The 15492-nt window shown below is 43.8% G+C and overlaps 1 protein-coding gene across 1 annotated transcript in view; it reads left to right on the top strand.

Annotated features, from left to right (window-relative positions):
• Positions 1 to 13872, top strand: part of ONECUT2 (one cut homeobox 2) — a gene marked incomplete at its 5' end in the record, with an annotated part of 47410 nt that extends 33538 nt beyond the window's left edge. Inside the window, one exon of the mRNA XM_082852919.1 lies at positions 5879 to 13872. Coding sequence (XP_082709045.1) covers positions 5879 to 6165 — 287 coding nt within the window. The 3' untranslated portion in view covers positions 6166 to 13872. The remainder of the gene's footprint in view (positions 1 to 5878) is intronic.
• Positions 13873 to 15492: the final 1620 nt, after the last annotated feature.

Genomic DNA, 15492 nt, shown 5'->3' with positions numbered 1-15492 from the left:
CTCCCCACGTGAAACCGACAGCCCCAGACCCGACAGGAGCGCCGACGTTCTGTGACTCAGGCATGAGGATGGAGTTATGGGCGGAGGGAGACGCGCAGGGGCCTTGAAGAGCTGAAGCCCCTGCGGCTGTGGGACCAGGCGTTAAAGCGAAGCGCGGTTCCGATGACCTGGATCTGCCTCGTAGATCCTGGATCTGCCTCGTAGAACTAGCTCCTTACCACCCCCCTTACCCTGCAGACACTTACAGCCGAGGTCGCTCCGCCCGCCCGCGTCTAGGCACGGGCCCTCCCAGAGGAGACCACGGCGAAAACCAGGCGGGCGGCGCAGAGGTGGCGGCCCTCCCCAGCTTTGCTTCTCCCTCTCAGCCTGCCTCCCTTCTCTCCCCGAGGCTCGGGCCCTAGCTTCCCACAGCTCTCCACCCCTAGCAGGCAAATACCAAAGACCTTTGTCCCAAGAAGGAAAATGAGGGGTGGGTGAAAATGAGGCTTTTCCATCAGAGAAACGACACAGTCACTGCCCTCTGGGGTCGGCGCCAGGGCCCTCCCCGGGGTGACGCACTGCTTTCCGTGGCCTCCTTAATATTATTTCTTGAGTCTCTGGTACCGCCCCTCACCCTGCCTTACCTGCCTGTGAGCCGCCTCCTGATGGGAATGACTTCTGGCTTTACAGCCTTGCCACGTGCCTGACGGGGCGCGCCTTCGTGCTGCCCCTGTGCGGGCACTGGACAGCGCTGTGGCCAGTTCCCCTGGGCTCCTGAGAATGCCCAGGAGCAGCCTGACCGTGTGCAGGGCAAAGAGAAAGGGCCAGTGGTAGAGAGAAGTTCTTCTTTCTCTCCTGGTTTAGGAAGATCAGCTCCAGGGAAGTGGCGCATGCTTGGAGATGCACTTTCGTCTCTGACCCTCTGAGGGTGGCCACCTGGGAAGAGGTGAATTGGCATCTCACGGTCTCGGGGAGGGCTTGTGCCTTGAACCAGGGCCTCTCTTCTTATTATTTCACCCTGGGAACCCAGTGGTTTGAAAAATTTGTCTACCCAGGACCCTACTTAGGCCGTAGCTGTCACCTCTGTTACTAATCACAGATACCTCTATCTGTATATACCTGCGAGTCCCAGGTCCTGGTCCACGGGGGACAGGCAGCCTTCCCCATCTGAGCTGACATCGTTCCTGCCCCCAAAAGGAGGGAAAAGGCACTGTAGCCCCAGTAGGTAGCCTCATTGTGGGCAAAAACAAATGATTTCTCCCTGTCTTTGAAATAGAAATGAGCCCTCAAACCTCCATGACCCACACAGGGACCACTTCCCCAGAAGAGGAAGGAAGATGGAGAATGAGGGATTTCTCTCTCTTCCCATCAGGCAACACACACATCACCCCATGGTGCGCCCTCCCTGCTTCCTTCCTAGAAGAGGGAGGAGAAGCAGATCCCAGTGCCTGCAGGAGTCTGGGCTAACCTCTCACCCTCCTGGAGCAGAGTTTATCGTGAGTGGCAGGAACTCACTCCATCCACACCACTGATGAGCACCGTCTGTTGGGTTTCTAACACACATTCCTGGGCCGTAGGGAGCTACTTGACATTTCCCTAGCTGTTTTGAAATGGGCATTTGTAGCGTGTAATGTTCTAACACCAAAACCATTTACACTCTGACTGTGCCTCTGGGCAAAGCTAGCTTCACACCTTGTCTGAGAAATTCTGAGGTTCCCACCTTCCTCCAGCTTCCAGACATCATTCAATCTGTCTACTTTTTCTTAGACTTTCAAAGCAGGCGTTTGCCCTCTTGTTTGTATTTTCCTTCAGCTCCTGACCAACTGCTTTTGTAAGAATCGTGAGGTGGCAACTGTCAGCTGTGAGGACTTGGGGCAGGTTATGTACCTGCAGCCTCATTATTTTGGGCTTTTGGACTTGCCGTACGTTGGCAGACCACAGGCTGCAGCTTTGCGTTTGTTGGTGTAGAGTCTGTTGTCTTTGGAGAGCTGTTGGGAAGGCATACACAGGATCTGATGATCTGTTCTCTCTCTGCAGGTTGCTGAACGTTAAACTTTTAACATTTGTTTCTTAAATCATATGTAGATATATCTTCAAATATAACCTGACAGGCCAACATGGACCTGAATCAATACTGTCTAAACTCCCTATTAAAAGTGCAAATACACCACCACACCAGTCAGAAGGACCATCATTCAAAAGTCTACAAATAATAAATGCTGGAGAGGGTGTGGAGAAAAGGGAACCCTCCTACACTGTTGCCGGGAATGTAAATTGGTACAGCCACTATGGAGAACAGTATGGAGGTTCCTGAGAAAACTAAAAATAGGACTTCCTGGCAGTCCAGTGGTTAAGACTCCACACTTCCAATGCAGGGGGTATGGGTTTGATCCCTGGTCGGGGACCTAGGATCCCCCGTGCCAAAAACTTAAAAAAAAAACTAAAAATAGAGCTACCATATGACCCTGAAACCCCACTCCTGGGCACATATCCAGAGAAAACTCTTACTTTGAAAAGATATATGCACCCCAATGTTCATAGCAGCACTATTTACCATAGCCAAGACGTGGAAGCAACATAAATATCCATTGACAGATTAATGGATAAAGAAGATGTGGTACACACACACACACACACACACACACACACACACACACACACACACAATGGAATACTACTCAGCCATAAAAAGAATGAAATAAGGCCATCTGCAGCAACATGGATGGACCTAGAGATTATTATATTAAGTGAAGTAAGTCAGACAGAGAAAGACAAATATATGATATCACTTGTATGTGGAATCTAAAAAGTGATACAGATGAACTTATTTACAAACAAAAAATGGACTCACAGACGTAGAAAACAAACTTATGGTTACCAAAGGGGATAGCAGGGGATGGGGAGGGAGAAAGAAATTAGGAGTTTGGGATTAACATATGCACACTACTGTATATAAAATAAAGAACAAGGACCTACTGTACAGCACAGGGAACTATATTCAATATCTCCCCAGATTCCAGAACACTGCCCCTCCAGGTAAAATTCAGAATCTCGGGGGGGGGGGGGGTAGAACCTCCGAGGCTGCCGTGCAGATAGAGTCCCTCTAAGGTGCCAATGGCGTGGGATGCCATTTCTGTAGGGGAGAAAGATGGACAGACCCAAGGGCTGGATTCTTGCCCTGGGTCTGCAGCCAACTTGGAATGTGACCTCAGGTCAATCGCTTACACCCTCAGGTCTCCATTTATTTCATTTTAAAGTGAGAATAATTCTGCTGTTTATCTTCCTCAGGATTACTGGGGTTATGCAGCCAGAGGGAAGGTGGGGAGGGAGCATTCACACACCTTGCCTCATGTAAGCCTCTACAGAGGTGAGCACCTTATTCCATTATGCAGGTGAGGAAGACGGACACTGAAAGGTTAAGTCATTTACCGAGGTCCCAAGTCTTGTAGGTGAAGGAGTGCAGGTGAGAGAATCCAGGCATCTGGTTCCAGAACATTCCATTCCATCAGGGTGCTCCTCTGAGATTTTAGAAATCAGGTAAATGCTCGCTAGTCAAACCGAGGCATATGGGCTAGCAGCAGCAGCATGACCTGGGAGCTCGTTAGAAATGCAGGTTCTCGGGCCCCGCCTGGGTTGACTGCCTCAGAATCTGCATTTGCGCAAGCTTCCCAATGATCCCTGTGCACCTTGAACTTTAGAAGCACTGTTGTAGAGGATTGCACTAGCGAGAGGAAGTCTACAGATGAGGTTATGGTAACTATCCAACAGAAGTGTAAGATCCTCCCAGGGATAATCAAAGAAGAAATCATTACCGGGAAATTCCTGTGGGAGAAGGGTGACTGTAAGACGTTTCAGCCCTTTCTCTCTGAGTTCCCATTTCGGAGGAAATGCCCCTTATCTGAAAACGTCCAAACCTCCCAAGAGAATGGGGTTTGGGATGGAAACATACTGTTTTTATAGGTGTGTATGTGTGTGTTGTGTTTAATTTACAAAGGTAATATGTTTACTTTTAGAAACGAGAGAAGGAAAAGTCAGGAAGAGAGGGTTCCGCAAAGCTGACGTAGCCCAACAGTGTTCCTTTTTGAGGGTTCTCCTGTTCCTGCCCTTTTTATCATGGCTCTTCACTTATTTCAGGAGTGATCCTTCATGGCGGATAGCATCCACCAGGGAGGATGGCCAGTTGGGTAGGGGGAAGTTCAGCTTCCAGAATATCTTTGCTATGCGTGTTGGTCCTTAGGTTAAATCCGAAGACCCATCAGTTTGAAGGATGTTCCCCTGATACTCAAACTGCAGCCAGCGGCCCCACTATACCAAATGCTCCCTGCAGAATGCAAAGAGTAGAAAATGGCCTGACCCAAAGCTCAGAAGCGAAACTCACAAATCAGGGCTTTGAGAAGTATGAAAAGGCTTCCAGACAGCACTCCAGACGACTGCTAGCCTTAGGGGAATGTCAGTTGAGTACAAAGAAATTCTCAACCTGGAGCCAGAATGTCCAATAGGATTTGATCCAGGGAAGGATGCTCAAAGCCGGCCCTCTGCTCCCTCCTCGCCTTTCCTGGATTAGCTCTGTTGAGGCGGCACAAAACCCCTGGATGAGCTGTGGTTTCTGTCCAGTGATTTTAACACATGTTCCCATGTTTAAATTTGTGATTTGTATGCACAATATTATTTAGCCCTTAAAAGTTACTTTTCTGGGCTTCCCTGGTGGCGCAGTGTTTGAGAGTCCGCCTGCCGATGCAAGAGACGCGGGGTCGTGCCCCGGTCCGGGAGGATCCCGCATGCCGCGGAGCGGCTGGGCCCGTGAGCCGTGGCCACTGAGCCTGCGCGTCCGGAGCCTGTGCTCCGCAACGGGAGAGGCCACAACAGTGAGAGGCCCGCGTACCGCAAAAAAAAAAAAAAAAAAAAAAGTTACTTTTCTGAGACCCAATCTGTCTGTGAAGTGTGCAAATTCCTGAAAGAGTCAAGACACCACTTGTCATCAGCATCGCAAGCATTCATTTATGTCCGTGGCTCCAGAAAGAGCCAGTCGGAAATATCACACAGACCTGATCCCTGCCTTCTAGAAACTTGTAGGGTAAGGCAGAGGTAGTGACACGGAAATTAATGTCCTGGCTGCACGTGGCACCCCAGATGTGGATGCCCATCTACTGAATCAGAGCCTCCGCATCTACTAATTGACGCATCTAGGGCCCTAAAATAATCCACTGCAAATCTGGGTTCTTTTGCCAACCTCAGCCCTGGTCTTGTACTGGCTTTACTTCCAACCAGCCAAATTAAAACTGGTTAAACCAATTTTTTCACAGTCTTTCCCTCCCTGTTTGATTTTATTTTTTTTATTTTTCAAAAGTCTAGAAGAAGGGGATTTGGGGTCGGGATGATACCATCACTCTGTCACTTCTAATTTCATTCTGTTAACAATTCTTTGAGTCACGAGGGTGGAAGCTTTGATTCTGAGAAATTACGCACTTTTAAGTTTTGACTCCGGAAAGTCACTGTGGCTCATCTGTAAACAATTCCAGAGGGTGACCGTGAAAGAGGAACTTGGTAACCAGGCTTCCCCCTGGGGAAGTCACTGATCCCTCCAGAGCACCTGATTTCACAGGTAAAGAGTTTTAAGGGGGTGGCAGTGGTGGGTAGGGAGTGAGAGGGAAAGCATTTGGTTCAAAGCCAGACTGTGTAAACAGCCCTGCTCTTTCCTCCTTTCTCCCTTCCCCCACTAACCGATGCTTTCCATCACCCATAGATGAACTGGGAAGGCTGGTTATTGACAGCCGGGCAATTTGCACAATAAAGTTTAACGGTTTACATCCCCTTTGACTTTCCGTCCCCACTGACTTTGTTCTCAGTGGATCACGTTCTCGCTCGCACTGACTCTCTCCTTCTTCTCTTCCCCTTCAAGCGTGCAAACGCAAAGAGCAAGAACCAAACAAAGACAGGACCAATTCCCAGAAGAAATCCCGCCTGGTGTTCACCGACCTCCAACGCCGAACGCTCTTCGCCATCTTCAAGGAGAACAAGCGCCCGTCCAAGGAGATGCAGATCACCATTTCCCAGCAGCTGGGCCTGGAGCTTACGACCGTCAGCAACTTCTTCATGAATGCCCGGCGCCGCAGCCTGGAGAAGTGGCAGGACGATCTGAGCACAGGGGGCCCCTCATCCGCCTCCGGCACCTGTACCAAAGCGTGATGGAAGGACTCTCAGTTGGGCACAAGTCACCTCCAAATGAGGACAAAAGATACCAGAAGAAAATGCAAAGGAAAAAGACGCTGGATTCTTAGCTGGGGCCCTTCACTGGTGATTTGAAAGCACAATTCTCTTGAAAAGAAAATTCTATTCTAGCTGTAATCATAGGCCAGGTGTTCTTTTTGTTCGTTGGTTTTTAGTGGCTATGGAGTCCAAGTGCAAGCTGAAAACTAATCTCTTTGAACCGGACATTGTCCTCTGAGCGAGTGTGCTAGGCACCTCAGAAACCCAAATGGGGCCTTTCTGCAGCAAGTCAGTTTCAGTGTGGTGTCAGTCAAGCTCAGGATTGCTTAGAACGTCAACGGTCCCACTCTGAGTCCTGTCAACCTCTTGCAGTCGAAGTTCCCATGAGTAATAGTGGGACTTTGGCCTGTGTAAGGACTCTGAGTTTGGGTTCCCAAGATGCTACAATAAGAGAAGAATCTAGCAACAAGAATGACCTCATTTGCTTTCCAAGTGCTTAGCCTCATCATACCATAGTTCACCAACGTTCACAGCCATAACATTAAAAAAAAACATCAGAATGACAATTACTGAGCACAAGTTTTAAATATGGAAGTTAAAAAAAAGAATCCGAGGACCTGTTTTTCCAACTCAGGCATCTTTTTCATTGAATGGTTTAGAAAGCTTTAAGTTGATCCAGTTTACAATTTTCTTTTCCTTACCTCCTGGAAATCTCACGTGGTCTTGGATCCATCAAAAAAAACCCAGATCAGTTCACTTGAGCTCAAAGTATCAAGCACAACGAAGATAAACAGAGAAGTCAGGAAGGTTCTGGATTCACCGCATCTCGATTTTCAAGACACCAGTTAGGAAGTCATGAGGGAATCATTGGGAATATGGCTTCAAGCACATTTTGCAGTTTGCTACAAATTCTGTTTGTACATAATGCAGACGCACACTCAGGAGGCCAATTTAACTGTTGCAGTACACGGAGCAAATGCAGCATTTTAAAAGATCTAGATTTTTTTAGATCATAAATGTATCCTTCTTGGTTATCTGTCACCTGGTTCCTCCTATTGTGCATTATGACCACATGATACATTCTCGCTCCTTCAGATTTGGGTTGTTCCCTTGTCCATCCCATCGGTAGGGACGTTTTCAGTGTTTCATAGCAAGTAAAAAATAAATAATTCAAACCACCATACGTGTGACTCATAACCGTCATCTAGTCCTGAATCTCTTCCATTGTTGAATCATCTAGCAAAACAGCTGAATAAATCTGGAGAAAACACAGCACACCAAGGAAGCAGAATACTGCAAACCAAAGACATTTATTACTTGCCATTTTCTAGCCTGAAAAATACTGTGATTACTTCTTAGAAGTCAGAAAACCTCTGCAACTCCGAATGGCATTCAGCTCTTGCATTTGGTTCATCGTCAGGCTGAGTGGACCGGCTACACCAAGGATGTTAGCCAAGCCACCCAGCGAGTGGCTTTCTGGTTCCTGGCTGTCACCTTCCCACGGCAAATGGAAGAGCACCCACAGAACCCTGCGAGATTGCAAAGGTCACCATGTGCATATTTACCAGTGAATGGCCCCAGGTGGGCACCACGGGGGTGTTCAAAGCAAGCCAAACACTGCAATGATTCTTTACAGACACTTGAGACTGACTTTTTTTATGAATTACTTAATCGAAACCAAAGAAACTTTTTCTGCACCTACTTCTGCAACAAACAAAACTGTCCCATTAAAATGAATAAATAAATAAAAACGTAAATCACCGAAAATCACCACCACCGAGAAGGAAGCTCGCCAGAAAAGAAAAAAAAAAAAACCCAGAAACAGAAAAACAGCGAGACACACTGTGTTCAAACAGACCTCTTGGGACATTTTTTGGAAGCAGATTTTAAAGAAAGGGTTGAGACAGGAAGAGAAAGAAGGAAAAGCCTCCGTGGCTGCTGCTTCATTTGACAACTCATGCGGTAATCTAAAAGTTGAAGATTGTCTTTAATTTGTGCCTATGCAGTTTTTCAAAAGAACACGGAACAGAGCAACAGAAACCTCAACAGCTACAATACCAAAGATGAGGATTTCTCACACCTTTGTTTCAGTTCATTATCTCCTCTTGCCTGGCTTAAATACTAATAGCGCCATTGATCTGTGTAAAGGTAATCAATTTTGTTTCTGAGCCACGAAAGGAAAGGGTCATTTGTTTGATTTTATTGTTTCCCTATCATTTTGTTTTATGGCTTTCTACCCGACATGGAATCTCTCAAAGGGTTCCATGGAATCCAAGTTTAAGATGTTGGGATACTGAACAGTTCTCCTCTCTGCTCGGCGGAGCGTGGGGAATAATATTGTCACTTGAATGTTACGCTTAATCCTTAGTCTTGGTTCCTTCTATGTTCAGAGTCTCATCGTCAGGGGAGGGAAGGGGAGTGAGGGTCAAGGGTAGGGGTCTCGGTGACACATCCTCTCCCAAGCCACAGAACCAAAGAATTTATAGAGGAATTGACAAGCCTCGTCTTCACGTGATCGCTACATCCTAACAGGGCTTCATTGGGGGTGGGGGAAAATGGGTAAAAATAATTGTCAGTTTCTACTTTTCTATTAGCTTTTTAAAAATCAGCTGTAAAGGTTGCATTTCTAAAGAAAGAGATATATATAATATATGAATACATATATAGATTCAACTTGACACTGGTGATAACCCAAAGTTATTGCTGTTCCAATTCACATCTTGTTTTTGTCAAGTGCTTCATTTCTTAAGCATTCAGTTCAGAACTTTGCTCATTTCTCATGCCATCCCAGAGTATATTTGCTGCTGTGGATGATTTAGAGTATTCAGATTTCTGTGAAAATTCCTGGGTAAGGTTGAAAGTCAAGTGTAAGCATTTCAACAGTTCACCTGTTGCTAAGTGGATCATGGGACGAATGAGTTTTATTTGTATTTTGAGTCTTCTCTACTCTATGTCTCAACCATGATCAGGGTGGTGAGTGAGGTCCATCCACCAGTTCTGGGCCGTGGCCAGGGAGTGTTCATCTTCTCTAACTGCTGGGAAAGCTCAGTGGTCCATTCCCACCAGTTACAGAGATGAGGCCAGCCCAGAGGTCTGTTCTCCAGGAACTACCCTGTCCCATCAGGGTGTTCCAGATGCCCCTCAGTAAGTAAATCCACCAAAGGGACTTCTCACAGGGGAAGTCCAACTCCTGCTGCAATGGGTTGATCAGGTTTCCTCAGGGTGGTAATGACCAATTAGTTTAGACAAGCCTGTGTGCAGCCACGGCCGGCACTGGGGTGAGGCAGCGGTGTTGGGGGGTGCGGGTGTCTCAGTCCTAGAGAGAAAACACAGGCAGGGTTTGGGGGGAACCCCAGAGTCCTGCCCTTGGGAACCCCATTGTCTATTATGCCACCTCCTTCCTCCCACTGTGTGGGTCTCCCTTTGCAGGGGCAGCAGCCATGGAGCCACTAGAGAAGGCGACTTTCCATGGCTTCTATAATTCATCCTACCTGGGGATGTTCCTTGACTTTGCCCTGTGTCACTTTGTCTCTTGCCCATTCTCCATGTCTCCTTTGTCAAATGACCAAGAAAAGAGCATATTTCAGCAGGGGAACTCTCCTATGGGTGGATCAAAATGAATTTCAACTTGGGTATCTCTAAATGAATCCTTGTGACTCATGGCCAATGGAAATGCTTGTTCTTCTAGAGATTGGACTGAGGAACCGAGCCTGCTTGCTTTGGTTAGTGATCCTTCGGCATGCTAATGTCAGCATTTGGGTCTCTGGCATCCTATGAAGATGTCTAAACTGAAAAAGGCTGCCTTTGTGGCCTGAGATTTCAACCCTGGTCAAACCAGGTGTAGTCACATACACCCTCGGCGCTCCTGGTGACCAGAGGAAGATGTCATAATGTAAAAAAAGGCAAGAACTTCCCGCTAGGGACTTTTGATAAATGTCTCGTACCAGATAATGCCATACCAGAGAGAAGTGCTTGCTTCTAAAAAATTATTTACGTACATATATAAATACATGTGTGTATCTATATATCTGTGTATTGAAAAATTAAGCCCTACAGAATTTCAATTTGTTAAAAAGCTGAAAGAAAAAAAAAAAACCCTGCAAACTGGAAGGTAATGGAATTTGACCCAGTAAGTTTCCTCAAACATTTTTAAACCTTATTTTAAGTTAATAATTTCAGAAAAAAATAACTCTTTGGACTTCAACGTTTAACCTGTTGGATTGAGGATCCATTTCCTCAATCCAAGAAAAATTCCAGGCATGCCTCAGCCACCAGCAATGACAGGGGCAGTGTGAAGGGACAGTTCTGAACCAAAATTCACATTCTCGAAGCAACAGAAATCCAAAGGCTATTGAGTGGAAAATTCTTTATTTCTTTAGGGAAATAGGCTTGCTTACTTTTGTTTTCAATGTGATTTTGGTCCTGGGGATACAATTCTTTCATTCCAAGAAATTTTTATTAAAAAAAAGAGCCAATATATTTCTTTTTAAAAAGAAAACAGCAACAACAATAAAAACTCGTCCACAATATTTAAAGGCTTTTCTCAAATGTAAAGTAGTGTGTAGGTTGTACCACTTAACAGTACAGGCGGGAATGAGGCATGAAGGTACCAACGTGACACTTTGAAGAAATCAAGGCATCACCTCTGCAGTGTCTCTTTTCCTGCAGGCTCTTGGCAATTATGGGCTTTGGAAATTCAAGCTAATTTTTATTACTAGCTAAAATTAAATCAAAATTAGGAATAAATCTGATACACATACATACATTTTTGTGAATCAAACGATGTATTTCAAAGCCAAATATAAGTACCTTTTATTTTTTATTTATTTATTTTTTTACATCTTTATTGGAGTATAACTGCTTTACAGTGTTGTCATAGATACCTTTTAGATGATCACCCATTTTACTTTATCTGTGCTGGGTGCCCACCTGGTCATGCCAATAAATTAAAGTTGAACATATTTTTTTTAAATATCATTACTGGGTGCAGGGGGAACACTTTCCCACTTCTAAAAATGCTGGTAGAATTATAGAAGCGTCTTTTTGATGACCGTTACCAAAATGTCATGACAGTATACCTTTGTGGTGAACTCTGTTTTTCAGGAGGTTGTATAGTAGGAATTTTTAAACATAGAAGAAGAACAGGCTGGGTTCCAGTGTTGTTGAAGAATAATGGAGTATATGAAAAAGTAGAGAAAAAGAGGTGATACGTGCGGTCAAGGTTGACCCCAAAGCCCAGACACAGGTACTGTGATGATAACTGTCCCGAATCCTAACAGATCAGAGCTGATTTTTTGTTGCTGTTGCTGCTGATGCCTTGTGATTCAGACTTGTTAGCCTAACCAGGAAGAGAGAGTGAAAGACGGTAGACAGAAAAGGGATAGAGCTGTTACGTCTGTAACGTTCGGATGTTTACCTGTAAGGCTGGAGAACTTAATACTTTTGTACGTTTAGTTAAGACCAAGTCACCTCTAAAACAACAGGAGATTCTAGTTTTCAGATAAGGCCACAAAATCCTTACTAAAGGCAGAAGGTGCGCCCAAGTTTGCTGTATAAATCTCCTAAGTTAATGACATTGGCTTTAAATATGGATGTCCCAGTGCCTATTTTCTACCTTTGATTTGTTTCTTTCCAAGGGTAGGGGGAAGGGAGGGTTTGTTAGTTTTAGAAAGTCTCAGAATGGGTTATAAAATTATATATGTGTGTGTGTGTGTGTGTGTGTGTGTGTGTGTATACATATACATATATATATTAAAATAACATAGGGCTTCACATAGGTAGACACAGAACTTACAGTTGAAGCTGATGGGCTATTCCATGAATCCCATGGGGACCGGAAGTATTCATTGTTCTCCGATACCGAAAAGGCTCTGACAGCCTGAGGCAAGTTGAAGCTTGAGCCTAAGCTTTTCCAGTGTTGAGTTTGGTTGCCTGGGATTAACCAGCTAATTCCCTTTTAGTGGAGAAAATGTGTATAGGAAAAAAAAAAGACACATTGCCACAGGTCTGTTCATTCCATGGAAGTCTCCCACTCTCTTCCATCTTTAGCAGAGGCATTTCTCACAGCGTAGACCTTGGTAGATAAGTTTGCCTAAACCTTATACAGTCTGTCAGCTTGGGTGTATACAGATTTAGATGCACCTTTCAACACGTATTCTCATAGACATCCTCACAGCGACACACATTGCCTCTGAGTGTTCAGACTGCACAGACACGTGTGCACAGACACCTTCATATGTACATAAATAGTCATCTGTTACAATAAATACATTTTAAATGATCATTTGACATGTATGTGGTACTTCTACAATGTACATTGTTTTTTATTATTTATTGTAACATTGAAAACTAAAGTGCAGGAGAAAAAAAAAGTATCCCAGCATCTTCATTCTGTACACTTGGAATTACCTTCATTTGGGCACATCCAAGATAAACTCAACTTTCAAGAAAACTTGGATATTATTTAATCATCTGTGTAAGAATGACACATGTGCTTGATAACTTCGGTTGAATAGCTTTATTCTGGATCTCTCATAACTAAAGCTAAATCCAAAGACCTGAAAAAGGACACACACCAAAAAAAAAGAGAAAAAAAAAAAAGAAAAAGAAGGAAAAAATAGCAAAGTAAAGCATGAACTAATAAGGAGAAAGTGAGTTCTGGTTTCCAGGGTGGAGAAAATGGTGACATGGTCTTGGGGGTGCTGCACTAGCTAGAGCAGGGAACGTGGTGATTTTTTTTTTCATGCTTGTCACACTTAAATGGTCTTTTTGAAAGTGAGAAAGTGTAGACGTTAGAATTTCCTGCTTTATTTTCATTTAGACTATGGAAAGAAGCTATACATTTTGTCCATCGAAAAATGAAGACAGTCAAAAGAAACCTTTTTTATTTTCCCTTCATCTCTTTGGGTTATGACCAACCAGCTAAGTACCATTAATGTAATTAATTTATTTAAATTAGTTTTTAGCACACAAGTGTATAGGATTTTTGTAATTATTTAATCATCTTTCTTTACTTTGGTTTTACTCTTTGTGCTTATTTATGAAAACCTAGACCAATTGTGCGTCAGAGATGCACAATCCCTTTTAGAATTCCCTTGAAGTTTTGCTTTATAAAGCAGAGAAGTTCTGTTACAGACAGGGAAGAAATACAGGTTACAAAAAAAATATCGAGGTATTTTTCCTTCTTGAATTAACTTTGAAAATAGTTTAAGTAACAGTGATTAAATTATTTAATTTAAGTTCACAGCCCCACCTGGTACCAGGCGAACTTCACCTTTTAATTATTGGGGCCCTCAGAGCCTTCATATTGTAACTTATTTATTTAACTTATTCAGCATCTGCAAAAGGTGCACGATATAGTTTATATTTTTTATTTAAAACAATAGAGAGCACTGCAGTTTGTTTGCTGTCAGAACAACAGAGCAAAGTTTGTGGACAAGCAATGACTATTCAACCCGAACCTGTGCATTCAGAAAACGTAAGCCGAGACCCTGCTTCACCAGCCTGGATTTTGGGGCTTCTGTACAGAAACTGGAAAAAATAAATTAAAAAAAAAAATCAGAACAGCAAAAAGAGGGAAACCCTTAAACTAGCTGCTTCCAAGAATGAACTCTGTGTGCGTGTAAAACAACAAAACAAAAAAGGAAAAAAAAAAAAAAGCAGAAAAAAGAAAAAAAAAAGGAAAAACTTTCTATTTCTAGTGAGAACCAAAGAAGGCTACCTCACTGACTTTTTCCATTTGTAATTTTAATCGTGTTGATGACACCAAAGATACCAAAGATTTCTTTCTCTGTGCGGTCTGCATTTTGCTTGTGCTCTTTTATAATTTTAACTATTCTCTCTGACATATGGTATGTACAGCCACAGCTCAGATACCCCAAAGAAATAGTTATGTATGCGACAGTGGCTGCTAATTTGGAAAGGGATATTTTCTGTGTTTCTCTCATTTGTTTGCTGTCCCCTCCACATGTTCAGGATGCAAGTTCAGATGCTGCTGTAATTGGATTCCTGAAATTCAAACTCCAAATTGGTGAAGAAGACTGGTTGGAAGTGGCCTTCAGTCCCAGCTCTGTTCCCTGCTTTGGAGCTATCGCAGTTGAGATTTCCAATGATTGGACCATAGAAATTCTAATCACTGAATAGTAGAGCTGGAAGGGACCTTAGGAATCTTTTAGTCCAGCCCCTGGAGGCCCGGGGGAGTGAAATAGTTATCCAACACAAGTATCTATCTAGAGGCAAAGCCCAGACAAGCCTCCCGCCTTCTCCTCCAGTCTGTGCCCATTGCTCAGTGCTGCCTCTGCCTGAGATGGGCCACACGTTGGCAAAGAGGAAGGGGGCCTGGGGCTTGTCACTGAACATTTTTACCCTGTAAAAATAGTCACAGGCATTTCAGTATCTGTCTAGTTAGAATCTCAACGTAAAGTCACATATGATCAATTGCTTGTAAAGGTGGCCAGCCTTAATTTATTAGAGCTCATAGAGGGGTTTACAGCCTGGAAGGACACACTGATCCAGTGAGATCACTGTAAAACCTCCCCATTCCAGAGTGTTGTATATATAAACTTCTAATTAAGGGAGAAGAGAAAGTGCATTCTTGGTCTGTTGAGTTGAATTATTACGCATATTTTTAGGTCAGTATTTATCAGAGAAAGGGAATTTGATCACTGTTTGCACACGTGACATTTAAGCTGTTCAGCTTTTTCCCTTTCCCCTGGACTTGATACATCATTTCTAGGGCAACTTTTTGTATTTATGAGAGAACTTCTTTAAGCCTTATCTCATTGGATGCTGAAAAATTACTCATTGGAAACAAAAGATGACCTCAAAATTTCAGAGAAATCAATATGCCAGTTTAAGACATGATTACTTAAAATTGATTCTCTTTTCCCTTCTTACTCATGAAATGAATTGGTCTTGTTTAAGTTTCTTCCAATTCCATTAAATGATTAAGTCACTACTAAGATTCAGTCATCACTGTGATTTGTATGTTAGCCAATGAATCATTCTCAGCTTTTGACCAAATGGGTTTCAGACATATGCAAAGACTGGCCTCTAGCCTGTATGGTTCCTTATTGAGTACTAGTATTTTGCATTTCACGTAACGTAGTTCTCTTTTAGCTTTTTAAGAGACAATTTAGACAAAGAAGCTAAGAAGGGAAAAGACCAGTCAACTCATCCGATCCCTGCATCCAGAGTGCAGCCCGTGGAAGAAATCAGAGGTTAGGTTGACAGATGTTAAGAAACCCTCACTTACCCGCTTCCTGTAGTTTGCAAGCACCGTACTGACACATGTGAGAGTTCTCTTCT

Source organism: Leucopleurus acutus (genome assembly GCF_964270905.1).
Source record: "Leucopleurus acutus genome assembly, chromosome: 13".
Taxonomy (NCBI): domain Eukaryota; kingdom Metazoa; phylum Chordata; class Mammalia; order Artiodactyla; family Delphinidae; genus Leucopleurus; species Leucopleurus acutus.
Note: the sequence above shows the minus strand (reverse complement) of the source record. Positions and strands in the feature narration are given on the sequence as shown.